Genomic DNA, 21671 nt, shown 5'->3' with positions numbered 1-21671 from the left:
GGCCCCTGGCACACATGAGACCTAGAGTGTTTTAATACATGCGTGTACACACTCATATAGACACTGTTTGTGCACGTGTGTGTTTTTGTGTATGTGTGGCTAATGAGCGATGGAGAGTGCCTCATCGTCCTAATATGAAACTGATTAATCAATCATTGTTCAAACGTCCAAAGCAGTTGGATTAGATGCTTCTTCTTTTTTTTCCTTCATTGATCTTTCAATTTCTTTTTCCATGTTTTTCTCTTGCCGATGACAACAACGATTAATGAGAGCAGATGATAATTCTTTTTTTCCGTATAAATAGTCCTTCATTTTTCAAAAAAGTCTTCCGTTTGCGTATAAATGTTCTCAGATGAAACTAGGTGGAAATGTGTCAGAGGTGGCCATTTGTCAATAGGGGGGTTCAAAAATGAATAGTGGGAACATTTGTTATAATTTTTTTTTTTTTTTTAAGGCTCGTACCATTCATCAAATATGTCAATTGTCACTGGTTTATTAATAGTTTTGTGAATACATGATTTTTAACTAAGCTTGTACAATTAGGAGGGATGATGGAGATGTAGTGGAGCCTCAGTGAAGATCAAAATATGAAAATAGCCCAAAGTTTTTAGTGCAATGAAGTCAGAAACGTACCAGGAAAAAAAAAAGTATAAATCCATGATTTTTCAAGAGTAACATAGGTTTTTAAGATTAAAAAAAAACCGAAATATTTTCTTGGCAACGGCTCTTAGTATGATTCTTAGTATGATTCCAAAATTACTATGCCAGTAAAGCTTCTTTCTTGGGGTACTCTCATTCCGGCTACATTCATTCATTAACTTTATATTTTCCACACCCCTCTAAATGTCAACTTGTGACCGAGTTCGACAGGAATCGGCTATGTGACACATTGATGGATGCAGGAAGTCGTGACATGACGCTTGGCCAAAGTAGCGCAGCCACACACACACGCACGCATTTAAGAACCCTCTCAAAGACTCTGCCGAACCTAAAAAGGGAAAGAGCCACGGCTGCATAATTTATGATCACTTTCCTCCACAAGCGCCAAAGAGATGATGTACAACTCTGTGTGTGTGTGTGTGTGTGTGTGTGTGTGTGTGTGTGTGTGTGTGTGTGTGTGTGTGTGTGTGTGTGTGTGTGTGTGTGTGTGTGTGTGTGTGTGTGTGTGTGTGTGTGTGTGTGTGTGTGTGTGTGTGTGTGTGTGTGTGTGTGTGTGTGTGTGTGTGCATGCGCATGTACGCTTAGCAGAGTAGCTTTAGCCAAGCAGCAACTGTCATAATTCATAAGCAGAGAGTTGCACGACGCAATGTGCAAGGTGACTTTCAGTCAGTTTGTCACCCAAAGTCACACGCAAGCACACACGCGTGCATCTATTTTATGCACTATTAACTCAAAATCATCATCTTGGCATTTTTAGACCATCTGCCATTGTTGTTGAGCTTTCGCTCATGTTTCCACCTCACAATGTTCACGTTTTATTTAAATGGATGCACTTCAGGTGAAATCAGATAAATGTCTCTGTGACGCATACATTGTAATTTTACGTATCAATTAGATATTTGTGTCCCCCTTTTAGCCAAATTGTGTGACTGCTGGGTCATTGTATTTAATATCATACCATAGGTAAAAGGTATTGGAAATTCAAATATAATGACAAAAAAATGTTTCACAGCCATTTATTTGACTTCTCAATTTTCAGACACTTTGTGCCTTTACTCTTTATATATAGTCCATTATTCCATATGTAAATGTAAAATTAAAACACAATCTTAAAAAAATAAAAACAAAAATAACTACAAATAAAAATAGAATTATCAGTCCTCAACAAATTATTACAATATGTTTGAATCATGCAGACATTTATAGAATTTACTTGCTTTTTCTTGCTTATGCTACAAACATAGTACATGATCAGGTTTATTTTAACCTGACCTCTGACGTCATTCCACGAGGACAGGAAGAACAGATTCGTGCTAAAATAATCTATCCATCTCGTAATGGTTCTAATGTGGGCCATTTGAGTGAAGAGTTGGGATGCAGATGCGTTGAAGAGCATTCCGCTTTAATTGACGTTAAAGCGGGCAAATCATCACGTTTGCACACACAAATGCACAATGGCTCCCGAAAGTTGCTGCGCGCACAGCTGCGTGAGTGATGAATATCGTCGGCATCACCCAGGACGCGTCAAATTCAATTAAATATTCAAGAAATAGGATTACAGTAAACCCCTCCCCAGTTTTGGTTTGCGTGTCACAAATTCATCCATTGCCACCGATAACAGTGAAGTGATATCAATGAAATCTTATTGAAGTGATACATCTGGATTGAGGTATTGATCTTTCTGTATGTTGGGGAGGTGCCCATCGCCCGTCCCTGTGCTAGGCAGTCGCTCATCACGCTAATGAGGCTACAGAAAATGGACGCATGGATGGAGCTTTAATGACATGTACTTGGCGACAACATGATTGATATCTGCTATTAAAAACAACTGTTCCATAACTGCAATAGAAATGACGGGTAGTCGGTTAGAAGCTCGCTGCTTGTCAAGTAGCCCAAACAATGACTGGCGAACATGTAAACGTGAGCAATCGTGAGTTGGAGCGCAAAATGACCAGAATGTCCGGTCGTGATTTTTCCGTTTTGTCCTTCTGACGTGCCTGCGGCTTTTCTCTTCTTACATATTTAAAGCCAGACTGCATTTGACCCTTACTCTTGTATTGATGGTCGAGTGTATCAGCATAAAAATTGTTGTCGGGTCAGAGCGGTGCAGTTCTCTGCTTTCGACTCATTTTGGTTCGGCCGCCCTCGTTTTTTTGGCTTTTGAACCAGTCAGCAGTCTCACAGTCAAGTGTAAAGGTTAAGGCTTTGGGGATCAGAGGAGCGAGGGTTGATGGGCATCTAAAGTCAGTGTACTGCAGCTGTTTTGCTTCAGCTAGAAGTGGTGGCCTCGATCATCATGGTGGATATGATGACTTCTGCCTTAATCCAGAAATGTTAGGAAAAGCCTACTAAAACATCTGAATGTTATTTGGTGTTAATCAGAGCCATTTTAAATCAACTTAGCGTGAATGTTAAGAAAACAGTCACAATCTCTGAAGACAGTTTGTACATCACCTTCCTTCCTTCCTTCCTTCCTTCCTTCCTTCCTTCCTTCCTTCCTTCCTTCCTTCCTTCCTTCCTTCCTTCCTTCCTTCCTTCCTTCCTTCCTTCCTTCCTTCCTTCCTTCCTTCCTTCCTTTTCTTCTTTCCTTCCTTCCTTCTTTCCTTCCTTCCTTCTTTCCTTCTGTACTTCCTTATTTCTTTCCATCCATCCATCCATCCTACCTTCCTTGCTTCCTTGCTTCCTTCCTTCCTCGCCCATCCATCAATCCGTTCATTCCAATTCCTTCCTTCCAGCAGCAACATTTGTCAGTCAGCTACACAGACAAAACGTATCATTTGTGCCCAACGTCCATCAGGCGCATACTCAGAATTGAGTCAATCTTTCTAGAACTTTTCCTTCACAAATAACAGTCGTTTCTTTTGATTGTGGTCTTTTAACTGCCATTTTTGCTGCAACACTTTCAGACTGATAATCAGCTAAAAAGTCAATTCTGTACATATACAGTTTCACCAAGTTCCCGAACAGCGTTAGGGCAACTCTGCATGTGTCTGATGTGAACTTAAAAGCCCGGGAAAGCTGAAGATGTGGCCCCGATTACATCGCCTGTTAATGATCTGGCCCCCTGCGGTGCGTTTAGCCTTCAAACACTTTCCAATGGCGACCTTTTAGAAATGTTCATTGCGGAACTTCACTTTATTACCATGGCACATGCATTTGGTGCGGACATGCGTTTAACAAAAAGGCAGCGGTTTTAAAAAGAAAAGTACGATTAAAGTGGACGTTAAGCCCTGTGAGAACATTCAAATGTGAACCTTAACCACTAGAAGCACTTAACTCCTCACCCTAAAGGTCCTTAAAGGCTGTTTGCAGACCTTTGTGTTCATTTGCAAACATCTTCCCTGTCAATAGAGATGAATGGCACATGAAAATGCTTGTTAGTCATTCAAATGATTAGAACTTAAAGTAATTGAATACTACTCTTAACCACTGTAACATTATATTTTAACACTAAGACTGTGCTTAAAGGGAAAAAAAATGTTTAAATATTTCCTTTAAATTATATTGCGCATAAACGTTTTTTAAAAAAATCTATTCCTGAATGAATGTTTGCTAAACAGATTAAATGCAAGTATATTGTTTCAAAGTTAAATACAACCGAATGCTACATAAGTACTGTAAGTGAATTTTGTGCACAAGTTTAAAAAAAAAAAAGTGATTATCACATACTAGCGATCACGTAATGCCAATGATACACGTACCGCACTTTGAGAAGGTTCCATATTATTTTTTATTTACTTTTTTAAATATTCCACAAACAACTCTTGCTTACGTAAAAAGAGAACATATAGTAAGTGAACAAACACTATCATGTGCAGGATGAAAAATTTAAATAAGCTAATGAACAAAAAGTCAATTTGTTGTACGCAATCAGTTTTATTGACCCATTCAAGAAAAAAGGCCACAAACGTCCAATTTTTTCCTCCCAACCGGTGCATGTAAGCACACATTAATATCTATATTTAGAGAGATACATTTCCACTGCCTCCTCGAGGTCGTCACTTTGTGAGGAAAGGGTGACACACATTCGCAGACGGCGGAGGTGGTTAAAGCAATGCGTGATGAAAGCAGTCAAGTGGTTGTGCATGTGCGTGGCCCCACCTCGTCGTCATCCTTCTCATCTTCAGGCTTCTAATGAGGCCCGGGCCAAGATGCTGAGAGCTCTTCATCAAACTCACAAGAGTCCTTTAAGCTCTTTTGATAGTTGGCACCAATTCCTCACTTGAGTGGGGAAACACTGATGGACATTAAATTCCTGCTGGATTTTTGCCTCCGCATTGACTGGGGACTCAAAGTTCAACTTTGATTTAATGATATCTTATAAATGTGTCCGAGGTATTTTTTTTGCCGTCACGCACTGATAAATGTTACACAGAAGGAAATTGCAGACCTCAGCCAGCTTGTCATGAATATCTAAATCAATAGGCTTCACTTGGTTTAGTTTTTTTAGGATGATGCCGATTTTAATATTTGGCAGAATCAATTTCTGATTATTTGGCTGATTATGATTATTAAATATACATCTCATCAATAAAACAACAGAAACAATAAATATATGAATTACAGGCACAGCATTTCACTGTTTAATAATACTTTGATCTGTTTACCTTTGCAGCCATTTTTGGGGGGGCTCTCTTTAGGGTGGGGAACATTTTTGAATGTCATTACATTGGACTTATTTTATGTAAAGCCAAATTGCAAAAACAGAAATGGCAAAAGAAATCTGACTTTTATCTGACATTATACTATATTACACCAAACGACCACATTGCATAACCTTATAGTTGGATACTAATTTTGTTACTCTTCCCATTAATTTGACATGTCATTCAATGACCGTCCACTAGTTGGTAACACACTTATTTAGATTTACAGGGTAAATATTAAAGATGAAGAGTGAAACTAGAAAGTGGGTGGTTTACAAGCTCAGTCTGTTTTTTGCTTAAGATTGCATGTCCTCTGTAATCCTGCTTTTTACACCCACAGAAAATTATTATAAGCATTATTTTTCTTTGTATTTGGCCCTTCCCAAAATGGGATTTGTTTCCTGTAAACACACAAAAAGATCATTACACTCTATCAGTGTCTGTACTTTTTTTTTTCTCTTACTATAGTTGCTTTCGCTCATGTTTACATTATTTTGAACGTATGTTAAAAGAGCTTAAAAACAAATTTGCAACACAATACAAAACCGCTGCATCACACTCAACATATTCATAATGCCATTTTATTTCACAACTAAGCCAAGATACAGTAAAAATCATTGAATCACTTGTTGCAAAAGTATATACGCCGTTCATTTCGTGGTTATATTGTGGGAACAACTGCTCACAGTTGAGAACTAATGCTGAAGATCGGAAGTGAGAATGATCGTATCGAACGCAGTCAATGTTGCTCATCAGCGCGATCATAACGTCACGTTGCTTTATTTGGCCTTTTAATTCAGGCGCTCGCCGTGAGTATCGACTTGCGTCTGATGAACTTGATTGAGCGTGAGAGACTAATAGGAAATTCACTTTATTATACGCGCACAATCGTTTTGTTACACACACACATATTGGCTGTTCATTGGCAGACTTTGTGGAGCCTGAAATTTAAATGAATTCAAATGTCAATAGTGCAGAAGGAAACATCAGAGATGAATGTCGCAATACAATTTTTTTTTTACTTGAAAACAAAAGTCCATTCTGAAATGAGGACGACATCAATGTGCATTGGGAAGTTGACACCATGAGCTGAGAGTGGATGATTACCGCCGGATCACGTTGTTCGATACACATTTCCGGACATGAGCCAAATTGCGTTTGACAGACTTTGCAGTACGGAAATTTTCTTTTCTAAGTGTCACCCAAGTATAAGGAGGTGGACTAGCGGTGATAATGTGACATGCAAAGCTTGACCTGTGTAGATTGCGGTTAAAAATAAAAGTGTTAGCAGTTTTATACTGCCTTAGGCAACGGCTATTGAAACACTAACAGTGGAGCAACATGTGTAGATAGACAATTCAGCAATGCATGTTGTCATGTATTCTTTATCCTCTGCTGAAAATGACTAGCATGAATGCAGTTGTTAAATTCTTCGGTATTATACTGCACCCAGGTGGCTAAGACACACAAACTAAAAGGAACAGCAATTGTATTAATTGCAAATGAGGCAAAGTGCTGCATACGGAGGGGGGCGCCACACTCAACAAGTACAAAGGAAGGAGGAACAAAATGACATCATTGATGGAAAGTTGAACTGATTGTATCTGAGAAATGCGACACTAGCATTGAAACGGGTATTCAAAATGTTCAGAGTTTATCCTATACTAGTAACACGTTAGCATTTTTGTTTTTCAAACTGTTTTATTTTTTATTGCTCTTTCCTTTTTTAAACCAAAGCCAGCGGTTCAAATGTGCTCGTATACACAAAATATGATCCTGCCTCAGTGGAATCAACACAAACGATTCAACAGTAATTTTATTTCCACCCAGAAACCTTTGTGTACTTTCCACCAACCGCACATACAACTCGCACTTAATTCTTTTTGCGAGAACACAAACAAAACGTGAGCCAGTCAGAATGTGATGCATTTAAAGTGCCGTCTGAGGTGAAACGTAATATATAAATGAGCTTCGGTGTTTGTTTTTGACTAATTCGGACCACTGGCAACAGCCTTAAGGCAGAGATGTTTAAATGTAGTGGTAGCAGGAGAAACTTGACAGGGAAATTGTAGTGGGGGCTGGGTGGTGGGTTTGTTATTCCACAATTAAATTATATAGACTGGGTGGAATCACCCCTGACAGGGCAGACCAATTTATGTGTGCGTGTGTATTTGAAAGTGACCGAGTGTGAAACTCAATCCCTCCACCAAGGCCACGGAGGCTACACCGGCCGGGAGAATGTGGAAAGTGAGTCGGAAGGACGAGTGAATTAAAGAGAACGACAAGTAGTAAGATCAACAGTGCGGAGCGCACGGTGTATTTTGGGGATGAGTGGGTGTTAGCGTAAACACGGAAACTCCCGCGTAATGAGTCCATTTGGACCACTTGTGACAACATTAGCTACAAACAAACCAAAGCGAGCGATCGCTGTGGGGTGTTTTGATGTTTGTCAAAACCTTTTGGCTGTTTTTGACAATTTGAAATGAATGCTTTGATTGTGCTTCTGCCAATATTTGTCACAAGAAATAGAATTTGTAAAAAAAAATGCACAATGCATCAACTTTTATGAATTGCTTCATCCACAGGAAAGTGGACATCAGGTAGAAGTGACATACTGTTTTTATTTATATTTTATAACTAACAAACAGGGCAATTTTAATGACCATGTTATAACACGTTTTGCACATTACATTGAAGAAAGGAAGCAAATGCCAACCTCATTTATTACACTGAAGAAAGGAAGCAAATACCAAGTTATACTAATTTTATGTTGACCTTGCAACATTTATTATTTTTGTCAGATTTTAGCAGTTTCACCACACTATAATACCTTTGTTACGCAACGAACACATTAGAACACTTGGAAATACACTGGTTTTAACAATTTTACAGATATATGATTTTTAAAATACATTCTTGAAACACATGTAAAAACTATTTAAAATCATTGATTACACTATGAACCTTCTCGTTTAATTACACAGATCTCATATATATTAAATTGTTACTATTTTTTCCCAAATCACATGCTGGCTTTCCCTAGTTTGTTGCGCAATATACTAGAGCTGTAATTGTTGAGTTTTTAACCTTAAAAAAACACATGTAAATACTTTGAATGCTTTTTTGGTGTGATGGCCGTGATACAGTATTATACCTTTGTCTTCTGTGTTTTGCTGCAGTATATTTTTCCTGAGCATATATACACAAGGTGCTTTTTGGATGTATTTGGCCATCCCCTGAGTGTTATGTTGTAAAAAGACCATCTTATGAGCTTTCAGTGCCTTGGAAAAAAGCACAAAAAAGCCTTTTGGTCCCCACTGAGTTGCTTTGATGGAACAGCTTTATGTCTTTGCGTAGCTTCCTCTACTTTCTCCCGTTGTCTAATTTTATATTCAGGCATGAAAACCTGCGAAAATGTTTGTGAGGCCACTAGTGTCCGTTTGTTTGTGATGAAGGCCAACTTAGTTTTTTCAAGAAAGGTGGTGAGTTCTTAGAAGATAAAATGTAAGATTTCAAGACAGGAAATATTTTCAAGAAAAATTGGTTGTTTTAGAGAGGTTTCTTTGGTTAAATATATTTTTTTTTAGATAAACACTCCTGCATTTTCAAGATTTTTAATTTGACTAGAAACGTCAAAACATAAAATTAAGAATTTGTATCTTTACAATTAAAAACAAGAACTACGCCAATAAAGTTCAAATATATTATTCATTGATTAAGATAAGCGGTACAGATAATGGATGGATGGATATAATTTTTTGTTTGTGTTGAAATTGCCGCTTTGGGGAAACTGCACTTTGAGGATTATTTGTATGTTTTGTCTCCATTGGGATTAGTGTGGATTGGAATGACATTTATTGTGATGTGCATCAGCGCAGGCTTCCTGGAACTCGGCTAATGAATCTGTTTTTCCTCTCTCACCCTCTCTCGCTCTCCTGCTTTTTCTCTGTGCAGCACTCTCAACAACAACAACATCACCCTCATCCCGCTGTCCAGCTTCAACCACATGCCCAAGTTGCGGACACTGTGAGTACAAAACACACACACACGTGCATGAGTCAGGTGCATGGACTAGTAATGGAAACCTCGGTGAGAATGCACGAACAGATTTACTCGTGAATTTGAATTCAGACATGAAAGTTTGCGTTTCTGTAACAGTACTCGAGATCTCATTAAAATCTTTTGTTGACCTTGTAAATACATGTTGTTCCACTCATAGTCATTCAGTGTATATCAAAAGAGCAACGGTATATTGGCCCTAATCTTGTAATTAATTTGGAGAACATATTTTATGGTTGTATAAGCAGTATTATAGCTAGCGAATAGTAAAATCGGGGTGGTAAACAAGAACCACAACTAATTCAGCAAACAAGAAGGGCCCAGAACAGTAATTCTCAACTGGTGGATCAGGACCCAATGTTCTTTTTTTGACAGCAATTGTTGCCAGCAAGTGGCAGTACAAGGCATAATGGCCGCCCCCTCAAATGGATTAAAAAAAAAAGATGTTTCTGCTTAATTCAAAATATTTCAGAAACGTGATATTAATCATAATGTTGTGCTGAGATGCATCAAATACGTTTTTGCAAAAGTTTTGAAGACTTGCTCTTTATTGGGGTGCGCTGAAAGGCACTTGAACCAGTGGTCGAGAAGCCTCAGATCAACCTTTGCGGATTTCAATGGACCCCCGCTCATTGTGGTTCCACATTCAATTAATCACCTATTGGCTCATTCTTGTTTTTTTTTATTCGCGGGTGCAACTGTCCTTAAAAATACAATTTTATCACGTTTGTAGTGTTTTTCATTGCTATTGTGACAGTCAAAAAATAACTGTCGGCTAACAATTTGTGGCTAAATTACATGTGTGAATGTTTCTATTTTATTGACCAAGGTGTTGTAGTTTCTTTAGAGTAGAGGTGATGTAAGGATTTGATCCCCTGGAGAAAAGCTTTTCTTTTTTGCTAGCTATTATGTTGTGTAGCAAAACCTACACAGCACAGGACAGATTCCCCAAATCCACTTGTGCTTCAAGACCATTTTTCTGCTCAAATTTGAACGGCAGCTCCCGTCCCCCAACCAATCACAAAACGCTCGTGTTTGTGTGCACGTGCGCTCGTCCCACCACTTCAAATCAGCCTCACAAAATTGGATTTCGGGTTGCTGCGCAGCTCTACAAGTTGATGGCAGATTGAGTGGCGAATCACCAATATCCAATATCTTTTAATCAGAAGGCCTCGCGCGCCGCTTCTCTTGTCTGTCAAAGCCGCCTGACGGAGTGACTGCCTCCTGCCTCAGCTTCAGCGTCCTTTACCATCAGCGTTTGCATGTCAATACTCTGCTGTCTTCTCATTCAGTCATTCCCTCTGCCAAGGAGTCGCTATCGAGTATTTCTTAGTAAAAAGATAATTCTAGAAATGCTCTAGATCACAGGTGTCAAACTCAAGGCCCGGGGGCCAGATACGGCCCGCCACATCATTTTATGTGGCCCGCGAAGACAAATTGTGCATCAAATTCGTGTGTCATTACTAGAATTGCAAATTGTCTTCACTTTTAATAATATCTTTTTTTGTTTAAATATTTGACCAGTTTTTACTCGTCTGATTTGAAAACGAATTATTTGTCAGTTTGTTTTGTAGCTTTTACTGTATATAATATGAGGTGCTCATACATTTATATATAATGGCCCTCCGAAAGAAGCTATGACTACAATGCGGCCCGTGAAAAAAATGAGTTTGATACCCCCTGTTCTGGATTCTTTTTGAAGGATTTGGCGTTGTGGCTTTTAAGCAAGCAACAAAGAAAAACCTGCCAAAGAATGGGAGTTAGCATTGATACTAATGATGTCCTGTAAATGGAAAATTAGCAGGAGATACTATTTGTGATGAACCGGTGTTGATACCAATTTGAATCTGTTGAGGCAACGCTGTTAGTCACCTCTTGACTTGAAGTCTCATTACATAATTCAAATAAACGACACTCGCTAAATTTGATTTAACGGTAATAAAAATGTGCCCTTGTGGCTCGAGGACACACACAACATGCAGATATACACTTCTGGCATGTCAACACAAACAAACACACTTCTGGCCAAGTCACCAAAAACACACACATGCAATTCTGACCTTAGTTACACTGAGCACAATAAAGCCAATCAAGTGTCCACAAATCCAGCAGGCACCACAGAAGCTCAACATGCGTACACACACAGAGCATTGTGCCCCGTGTTTTAATCCTACTTGTCAGTAATTAAGGCTGTAACCAGGGGTGGGCCGAAACGCGGTGATATCCAGGCGGGAGTTTGACTATAAACTGGATTTATAATGGGAGCGCGGTATTAAAACCTACTACCCCCGCTGCTAGCATCAATGAGCCCATCTCTGTTCCATAACAGGATTTGTCCTCGGCTTTATTACAAAGGGAGGCCTGTCTTGTGAAAGGCCAGATATCCCGGCCGGCATATAATACGCTGACAAGACATCCTGCCATTTTTCCGCTCTCCTCCTCCCGCCCCCTTGTGACTCTTAAGGTGTCCGCCCGTGGAGTCTCTCAGCTTTGTGGTAAAAAAAAAATCCCTTAATGCACCCAACACTGAACATTAGCTCACCAGGAGCTCGTTTTCTACGGGATTTAGTGGCGTAAGTGCCACTTAGACGACAGACACATGATTGTCTCGTATGGACATTAGTTGCACATGATGTCAGGTGTTAATTGGAAAATCATATCATCGGCTTGATTTTTCTCACTGTGTTCCGTCTCGTTTGTGCAATGTTACAGGAGATTCTCATTTCAAACACACGGTTGATTTTTGCCCAATAATAATATTGATAGTCATTTTACAACATGATTATTGCTGTTGAAGTACTACGTAGAGCTGCACTGCATCGCATTTACAGCTGTTCCTAAATTCTGACCCACCTGCTGATTGACATCAAATTAAAAAGATAACTAAGGAATTAATTGAAATAAAGAAAATTAATCTTTTGTTTTGAGTTTTTCCCCCTTGCCCTCCTGGAGGCTATGATCAGGGGATGTTGAGAATGTGGGCATGTGAAGCCCTTTGAGACGTATCTGTGATTAAGGGCTGTATAAATAAACACAACTTGACTAATATCGACAGACACAATTTTAGCACAGAACGTAACAAAAATATACTTTTTTCTTTTACTTGTATAAAAAGAAAAACTTGTCTCTATTATTTTCCATTCTTAAACATGGGTTGATTTCGCCATATACATCGGTTTCTGACTATAAAGCGGAGACAGCACTTTTTTGTCAAGATATATGTCAAAGTAACGACAAAAACAAGACCGAATAGTGGTCAGGATCGCATCTGAAGTAACTGTTTAATCTCAGTTTGAGATTAAGATTATGTTCAGAGATAAAAGTGAAGCCTCCACCTTTCTCGGCTGGATGAGAAACATGTTAGCAATTAGCACAGACATCTTATCGTAATTGTCAAAATTTGCAGGTTTTTTTTTCTACTTGCTTATCTCCAGGCGTCTCCACTCCAACAACCTTCATTGCGACTGTCACCTGTCCTGGCTCTCTGATTGGCTGCGAGCGAGGCGCGGCCTGGCACCTTTCACTCAGTGCATGGCCCCCGCCCACATGAGGGGCCTGAATGTGCCCGACGTACAGAAGAAGGATTTTGTCTGCAGTGGTGAGTTTGTGTGCATGTGACGTCAATACAGCAGCATTAATGTTAGGAGCGCCTGCGTCCCATATAAGAGTTATGATGAAAAAAGTCGTACAGTGAGACCCTAGCGTTCATCTAATCGCATATTTTAGGAGTATTGTGGGCTAAAAAAATTTTTTTTCAATGCATTTTTAATGTACAGACATGCATTGCCTTCACTTGAAAAGGTGTTGTTTTTTTTCAATTTTTTAGAATAATTGTTTGTTTTAGGGAGTTTTCAGTTTTCGTGCATTGTTTCTGATTTATTTAGTGTTTGTTTACCAAGTTTTCTTGAAGAAAATCACACAGAAAAAAATAACCCCCCTAAAAATTCCTCCAAATCTGAAAAAAACAAACAAAAGATACCCCCACAGAAAAAATCCCAAATCAGAAGTAGTTTTAAAAAATAATTAAAAATATCTGTATAGTAATAAATTACTGTACTTGCTTTTTTCCTCCCTAAATAAATGCAATATGCTTCTTTAATGGTAGTAACGTGGATTTATAACTTTTTGAATTTCTAAAATGTCAGTGTACAGTGCCTTCCTAAAAAAATATCTCGAAAGTCATGGCCGAAGACTTTTGCAAAGTGAGTTAAAAATACTCCCAAATGCATAATCTTGGGCTGAGCTGAACTCTTGACTTGAATCCTGCACGCACACAGCACAGCGTCCTTGTCTCCTTATTACACACCGTGTTATCGTGCAGAGCTCGGACAGATCAGCATGAAGGTGTCTATTCTAATGTGACAGCATGCAGAAAAGAGCGTGTTCAGCCAAAAGTCTCCTCGAAGAAAAGCTTTTTTTTTTTCTTATCGCTGTTTAGAGGCGTCTGATTCAGCTCGCCGCTAATAGACTTTCAGGCGGATTTCTCTTTATTAGACTGTAGCCTCATAGCTTCGGCCTCCATTGCCCTGATCAGGACTCCTCACGTTAGGTCTATTTCTCACGCTGGTTGAACCTATCTGCATTAATTTTTTTCTCAACTTTTCAAATAAAATAACTTTCCTTGTAAAGCACCTTTCATTTTCTATGCTTTTAATTTTCATTTCAGGGAATTTATCAGAATTGTAAGGTGAAAAACATCAGCATTATATCTCACAATTGCATTTTATTGGTCAGAGTGCTTCCATTCCTTCGTGTGATTGTATTGGGCCAACTTGGAATACTTAAAAACATTGATCGGCACATTATATCTCACAACTGCTCTACTTCTTATCGTTTCCATAGCTTAATGCGTTTGTTTACATTTGTATTCAAATTGGGCCAAACGAGGGTAAAACATCATAATAATTTTGCTATTGCTTGTTAAAACAATTGTATGTTGGTATCCAAATGGGACTGATTAGAAGAACATTGGAATCGCATTACTCGCACTCTTATTATTGCAGTCGTTTCCCATCGTTTATTTCTCAGATTTTAATTGTCTGTATTGGTCTCCAGGCCCCACCCACGTGGAGTCGCGGACATGCGAGCCACTGGTGGCAGTGTGCCCGCCCAGCTGCACGTGCAACAACAACATTGTGGACTGTCGCCGCAAAAGTCTGTCCGAAATACCCGCCAACCTCCCGGAGGGCATCGTCGAGATGTAAGGCTGCCGTTGACTTTAGTTGACATTTAGCTTATAGTCACGTTTTGGGGTGTATGTTTACTTCTCCCGGGAGGGGTTTTCAACTCAATTTAAACTGTATTCAAAAAGAAAAAAAAAAAACTTTTATAAAGTTGAAGTGAAAGTCAGACTTTTATCCGACCGTATAGTGTATATCCACTCTGTCCTCCTGTGGATTGTATCTTTCCCAAACACCTGCCAAATCCAACATAAAAGCTTCATGGAAAAAAATACAAGGTAAATAATAAATAAATCTCAGTTTTGAGTTTTAAGAGCTGTTGACATTCTGCCTATGATGCAGTGCAGTTGAACACCATTGCAAACTATAATACTGATATTGTTAAATGAATAGTTAAGTGCAAATTGAACTTTATTTTCTTTGTAGAGGCAATTATTTTCATTCCGTGCTTCTATTAGACACACACACATTGTTCGATAGTTAATCGAAGTCCTTTTACGTTTGAAAAAATGACTTAAATAATCCAATCGTGATGTGTACACACAATAAAAATGAACTTTAAAATAATGGGGATGTTTGGCCAAACCAGGCTTTAAAGAGGCCTTGTAGATGTTGCATGGATTTTAACAAACAAGCCCCAAAAAAATAAATTAATGGGAATGTATGGCTTTGTTTTCGTCTACTCTGCATTTAGGTTGACTTGCAAATCTTTCCCAATACATCAGTTGGGTCAATGTCAAATTTCTTCCTGCTGGCGGTATGGATTGCTGCCAAATGTGTGTGTACCATTACCTGTGCGCGCACAGGCAAGTCAATGTCCTCCGTGTTTCAATCATCAGCTAATCGTCACCTCAGCCTTAAAGATTTTTTCATTGTGCCTGTAAAGTGGCTTCCTGTTCTATTCTCTTAAGCCTCTAAGTGCCTTTGTCTCAACCTTGTGTCGCCTCCCGCAAAGGAGAATTTCATTTAACTAGCGCTTATACGTTGCCCTTATCAATATCTGCACCTCTTTAATAATGCCGATGCCCTTGTATGAATTACAGGTTGACAATGATGCCAAAGTGCTTTATTAAAGTGAAGATATGTTTTCGAGAATGTGACACTGGCCAGGAAACAAGCAAGGGAACTCAGGAATTTTAAGGTCCCCTAAAATGTTTTGTTGCCATAAATTAAAGCCCTTTTTTTTTTTTTTATGGGATACCCAGTGCCTGAACAGAAAACTTCTTAAATCAGCAAAATCAATTGAAAAGAACAACTTCATTGAAAATAGTTTAAATTAGACTTGTTATGCGCCACATTAATGATGAAATCACCATGAAAATATTTGTCTTGTTTTGTCAGTTCATAAATGGTCAGATGGTTAATTGGGTGCCAACATTCATTCTGTTAATCCCAGCGTTGCGCATTATAAATTAATTAATTGTAGACAGCATCAATTAAACCTTAGCAGAGAGAGAACTGGCTTGATAATGAAATCCTCTCTCAGTAATGCGTTCAATCCAGATTTCATCTTTTATTAGTTTTTCATGTCACAGCGACATTTGTTTTTTCACCTTGATAAGTAAATCTGCCTTCAGTCGCATGTCTGTTGTGTACATATTCGTCACAACTGAAAGCTCTTTGTAGAATACCCTGGGCAGTTTACTTATTGATATTATCCTCATCAAATGAAACAATGAGACCTTACAGCTGTTCTTTACTACCTCCAACCATAATGGCAAACATGTCCGCATGGATGGATGGATGCGAAAGGCACAGGGGTCAAGAGCAGAACAGGGTGCGGGTTAAAGAGTAGGAGGATAAGAGGCTCGGCTAGGAGCCCATTCATCATGGTGACAGCTGACCCTGGTCCTCGCCTTGGCACCTCTCCACACTTCCACAGGTTTTCCTCCCTCATCTTCCATCTTTATGTCCTCCAAACGAGCGGGCATTAAGAATACATGAGCTGGATGCGACTCGACCACAGTGTATTTTCCAAACGAACCTGCCAGTGTAATCAGTGTTGTAAAGAGGGAGGGGGTGGGGTGTGGGGGAAGATGTAGTACATTGCCATTTGGCCCTTGGCTTGAGAAAGTAGCGTGCAAAATGCTTTGTTTTTGTAGAAATTGTGTATGGAAAACAAAGATTATCAGTGCAACGTTGCCAGTGACACATGCATTTATCCATCGTGCCAACTTTTGCATCATTATCGTTGAGCCTTGCCTTCCACAAACTACTGTGCACATGATGGTCTGCTTCCCGGGTTTGGATCACTGGTACTGCAGTAAATGAGCCATCCATTCCACTTCGTCCTCTTTGGGGTGGCGCCTATCCCAGCTGATTTGAGGATGAGATGGGGCCACTGCCGAAGCAAGGCCATTGGGGGGGGCACGTATATCTCGCGGGCTCCGCAAAAAAGTTATAAACCCCTAAAATTAAAATCGTGATAATCGTAAAATCGTACGAGGAACGAGTACAAATGCGGGGGGGATTGTAAAATTCTGGCACCTGGGGAGAGGGCTGAGTCCAAGCAAATTTACGTACAAGTGAGCCAATAGAACTACAACTAAACCAGTTTTTACAAATATGTTTCTCATCATCAATATACCAAGATCCAACAGAACATTTGAATCAGTTTAGGCTTCACTGTAAACTGCAACCAAATATAGTTTGTATTTAAAACTACCACATCTTTGCCTTGAAGTCCACCACCAAGCTAACAAATAGACGTGAAGGATGAATGGATGTTTGAACACAGCTGCAGCAGCACATGTAGACAGACAATCTAACAGTCTTCGCAGCAATATATTCTTTATCCTCAGCGGAAATCTAACCATCGCTTGATATATGTCTCTTTGCTTTGTGTCATTCCAGTCGTTTGGAGCAGAACCTGATCAAAAGTGTCCCACCTGGAGCCTTTTCTTTATACAAGAAACTCAAAAGGATGTGAGTCTTTCCACACTGGGCTGGGAGTTTTTTGTTAAAAGTCTTCTCTCAACTTGCATGAATACATTCAAACTCTCATGGGTTGCATCGATTGAACCACAAGGAGCGCTTCTATTAACACTTCCTGTGCCAATACTTCCAAATATGATCCAAATGTGGTCTCCTTACTCCTCATGTTTATATCCTCCGATACCATCACAAATGACACTCACAAGGACGTGAGGTCATCGCTCAGCCGCCCAATCATCCTCCGGCGTCCGGGGGTTCCATAATAAATCCGTCTTCATGGACGTGAACTAAACATGCCACCGCGTGGGCTTTTCCTCTCGCTCTTTTTCTCTCTCTGCATCACGGCCATCGCATTTCATCCCATCTGCCTGTCCATCATCCGCCAGCTCATTTACTTACACCTACTTTTCTCGTTTTCTCCTTACCGAGGCGCCTTCCCTTGACCTCTGCTGATGTATGCTGTCGGCGACAGTTCTAGGACATCTGTATCACTAATGCACTAACTGTCCCCCTCCCTCTCCTTCCACAGAGACTTGAGTAAGAACCAAATTTCCGACATCGCCGCCGATGCCTTCAGCGGCCTCCGCTCGCTCACCTCCCTGTAAGTGTTCCGGCACGCACATGCCAGTAAGGACTTCACTGATGACCCAAGCACGATCAGAAGCACTGATCTACATTTACAATATGAATTATAGTATTTGTTCATGAAATTTCTAAACATCCGCAGTCTTCATTTTGTGGCAAATCTATTGGCTGCTCGAGCTGGTCCACAATGACGTCAGAATCAATTAGTCCTCTGATTGGTTGGTTAGAGCAAGCCAAGGTTGACTAGCAAAACACATCTTTAGCATTCAGCACTCGTGTACGCATGTCTTGGTTCCACGGAGCTATGTTGATATGAGGTGAGGAGCTTCATTCAGTCAGGCCGTAGACTTGTTTAGTAGAAAAATAATTTAAATTTGAAAAACGCTTTTTCTTTTGGCATCTACCTTCAAATATAAACTCTGGAGTGGGCTGTTACACACAGATTCACATTGTAGTTACACTTTTTATTTTACATTTGTTACATTTTCTGTTAATTTGTGATAGTGCTGGTATTAAAAGGTGGATTAAGTCGAAAGTCACCATTTAATGCCCAAGTACAGTACCAAATGCGCAGCCCGTCACGCGGCGATGTAATTGTATTTTCAACTCATTTAACAAATCCAAATATTGTGGCTGACACCCAAAGGGGAAAGGACACACACATTGATTTGTGTGGCTCAGTTTGTGCGTGTAATCACCTAGCGTGTGTGTTGTTTGCGTGTCTCTAAGAGGGCCGAGTGCGATAAGAACATGAAGGACAGTTTAATTTGAATCAATCTGCAGCGTGAAAACGAGACGGACAGACGGACGAGAAAGGGCAGGCAAGGTGAATCCTCTGCTGGGTGTTACGAGTGACGCACACACACACACACACACACACACACACACACAGACATTAAGACGTGGCCTCTGTCAGTGGAGGCGAGCTGAGGCGTGATGGGACAAAAATTGAAATCACTCGAGTGGTGTGAATGGTCGCGTGTGCGGCAGGATTCGAGCACGCTACATCAACCTCAGATTTGGATCATCAAAGGAGATAAAACAATGGCCGCAGAGAGAAAATATTAAATATTTTTAAGACATGCTAGGTCTTTAAACCTGCTTTTATTAATATAATAATGCTTATTTTTAATTGACACTACCGCAGACGAATAGTGAATGTTTTTCTTACATTATCACTTAAATTGCGTCATTGATAACTGTCCCATGCAGGGTCCTGTATGGCAACAAGATCACTGAGCTACCGAAAGGATTGTTTGATGGCCTGGTGTCCCTGCAGCTACTGTAAGTACTCTAATCTGTATAAAGGGTTCACGAATACAAAGATCATGGGCTAAAACTGACTTTGAATCAGAAAAAATAGTCCATTGTGTGCATCAACATTGAACAATATTAATGAGACAGTTTGACAAAATAACACAAGTGTGTTTCCAACGAATTCAAGTAGGGGTGACATTCAAAACTGCAGCACCGTTGCAGGACCTGGTCCAAATAAATAATTCAATATAAATGTGACATATGGTCCTTGCAAACGCTGCAGTCCTCCAGCAGAAACTGCTAATGTTCTGGGGCTTTTCCCCCATAAAGTGAAGTCAAGCAAAGACGATGAGAATGAGCCGATCCAGACGGTAATTTTTCTGCACATTCAGGTGTGATCATTGGTAGAGACTAAGGTTATATCGCCCGTTATTCTATCTACTACCTTGCTTTGACAGCCTAACAATGCTTTTCAAAAAAAATCTGAATCCTCAGCAAGCATGAATGTACTTGAATCTTTAAATCCATAAATTCTTCTTTCAGCCTCCTGAACGCCAACAAGATAAATTGTCTCCGCGTCAACACCTTCCAGGACTTGCACAATCTCAACCTGCTGTCACTGTATGACAACAAGTTGCAAACCATCAGTAAAGGACTTTTCACACCACTGCGATCCATCAAAACTCTGTAAGGGCTTACAAACTCATGTTTTAACAAAACACACCTTAAATTGTGACTAGCCCCCCTCCCCATTTTTTTGTCAGCGGTGGACAACTTATATTTAGACACAGCAAGTTTTGATTTGATCATGCAAAATGTGGATAAAAATCTAGCCATTTTCAAAAAAGTACACTTCTTCAGACACCGTTTGTAACAAATATATTTTTAATTACCTGGTAAATACATTTGATTTACTTATGCATCATTTCAACTGCTGAGCTCAAAAAGGATGGGCCATAAGATTGATCCTTGAGGAACACCATAGGAACGCTTGACAAACTCTGAAAATCATCTGCAGATAAATACCTATTTGATAAATAGGATAGGAACCAGTTAAGGGTCTTGTCTACCCTGTCACTATTCTTGTCGAAAAAAAAAAAAGATGTAGAATTCAAGCAGAACCAGGACTGAACATTGAGCAACGAGCTACGTCTCGTCAAAATAGCTGTTGTGCAATTTCTCAGATGCAGGTACACCTAATGAAGTCAACGCATGAATTTGTTTTCTATTAGAATGTTGAGCAGTTCCTCACAAATTGGCATTGGCTTTTGTACGTCTAGTCCTGGCACTTGGCTCAAGCAGTTACCAGGCAGCGGTATAAAGAAAGCAGATGGTGACAAATGCATTCTCTCCACTACAGTCATCTGGCTCAGAATCCCTTTATGTGCGACTGTCACCTGAAATGGCTTGCCGACTTTTTGTTCGACAACCCCATCGAGACCAGCGGGGCGCGCTGCAGCCACCCAAGAAGGCTGGCCAACAAGCGCATCAGCCAAGTCAAGGGCAAGAAGTTTCGTTGCACAGGTAAGCGCACACAATGATAGCAACAACAAAAGCATGACCCATACACCGTGGTGGCAAGTAACGATGTACAAATACGTTGCGATAGTAGTTCGAGGCGGGCTTTTGTAATTTACTTGATTTGATCAGGAGATTTTGTACATTTCTGTTCATTTCTTGAGTATTTGTTCAGCATTTGTTTTCCACTCCATCTGCAACGTTAGCAAAGCTATGGGAACACGTTGTTTTGCTAGATTAACAGCCAATGCCGATAACTCACAACAACAGGTGACATACAATGTCATCATTTTCCCAATAGTTGATCTAACATGGAAACGATTTTGCGAAGATAATTTTTTTTTTTTCTTTTTTTTTTTAGTCCAGTTGGCTTCTGCCACGTTATTTTTTTTTCATTTTATTTATTTTTTGGACTTTTAGATCACATAATTTTTCACTTGTACGTACATACTATTATGTTTCAAATATAGAACGTTTGCCCCAGTCATGATTGTTATGGTCCTATTCGAGCAAAATTGAGTGTGGAATTCCAAACTGAGTTACAGTGGCTTACAATAATATTGATGACAGTTTTTAGGACTAAAACCCTATATTTTAAAAGAAGACTACTCCACTGCTGCTTTTTGGTCAGGATGGTGGTACTCGGAGAGCCATGAATTTTTTAGGTGGTACTACTCATTTAGAGTAATAACATTGGAGCCTATGGTCACTCCTGAAACTGGTTCTGGCTGCCCTCTCCTTGCACCTCCTCTTCCTCCCTGGACGATTCTGGACCTTCCCACCATCCTCTCTTCCCACTCTCTGTTTGCCCCCCTTGCCCCTCTTCCCCTCC

At 39.8% G+C, this 21671-nt stretch overlaps 1 protein-coding gene across 2 annotated transcripts in view; it reads left to right on the top strand.

Annotated features, from left to right (window-relative positions):
* The window catches only part of slit3 (slit homolog 3 (Drosophila)), a 168992-nt gene that overhangs the window by 100196 nt on the left and 47125 nt on the right, over positions 1-21671 (top strand). For both annotated transcript variants that reach the window (XM_037262169.1, XM_037262170.1), the window contains 8 exons: positions 9261-9332; positions 12800-12963; positions 14421-14565; positions 17399-17470; positions 18009-18080; positions 19277-19348; positions 19865-20008; positions 20682-20845. In XM_037262169.1, the coding sequence (XP_037118064.1) occupies positions 9261-9332; positions 12800-12963; positions 14421-14565; positions 17399-17470; positions 18009-18080; positions 19277-19348; positions 19865-20008; positions 20682-20845 (905 nt within the window). The remainder of the gene's footprint in view (positions 1-9260; positions 9333-12799; positions 12964-14420; positions 14566-17398; positions 17471-18008; positions 18081-19276; positions 19349-19864; positions 20009-20681; positions 20846-21671) is intronic.

This window comes from Syngnathus acus, chromosome 10, assembly GCF_901709675.1.
Source record: "Syngnathus acus chromosome 10, fSynAcu1.2, whole genome shotgun sequence".
In the NCBI taxonomy this organism is placed as follows: Eukaryota; Metazoa; Chordata; class Actinopteri; order Syngnathiformes; family Syngnathidae; genus Syngnathus; species Syngnathus acus.
This window is presented reverse-complemented; position numbering and strand designations above follow the sequence as displayed.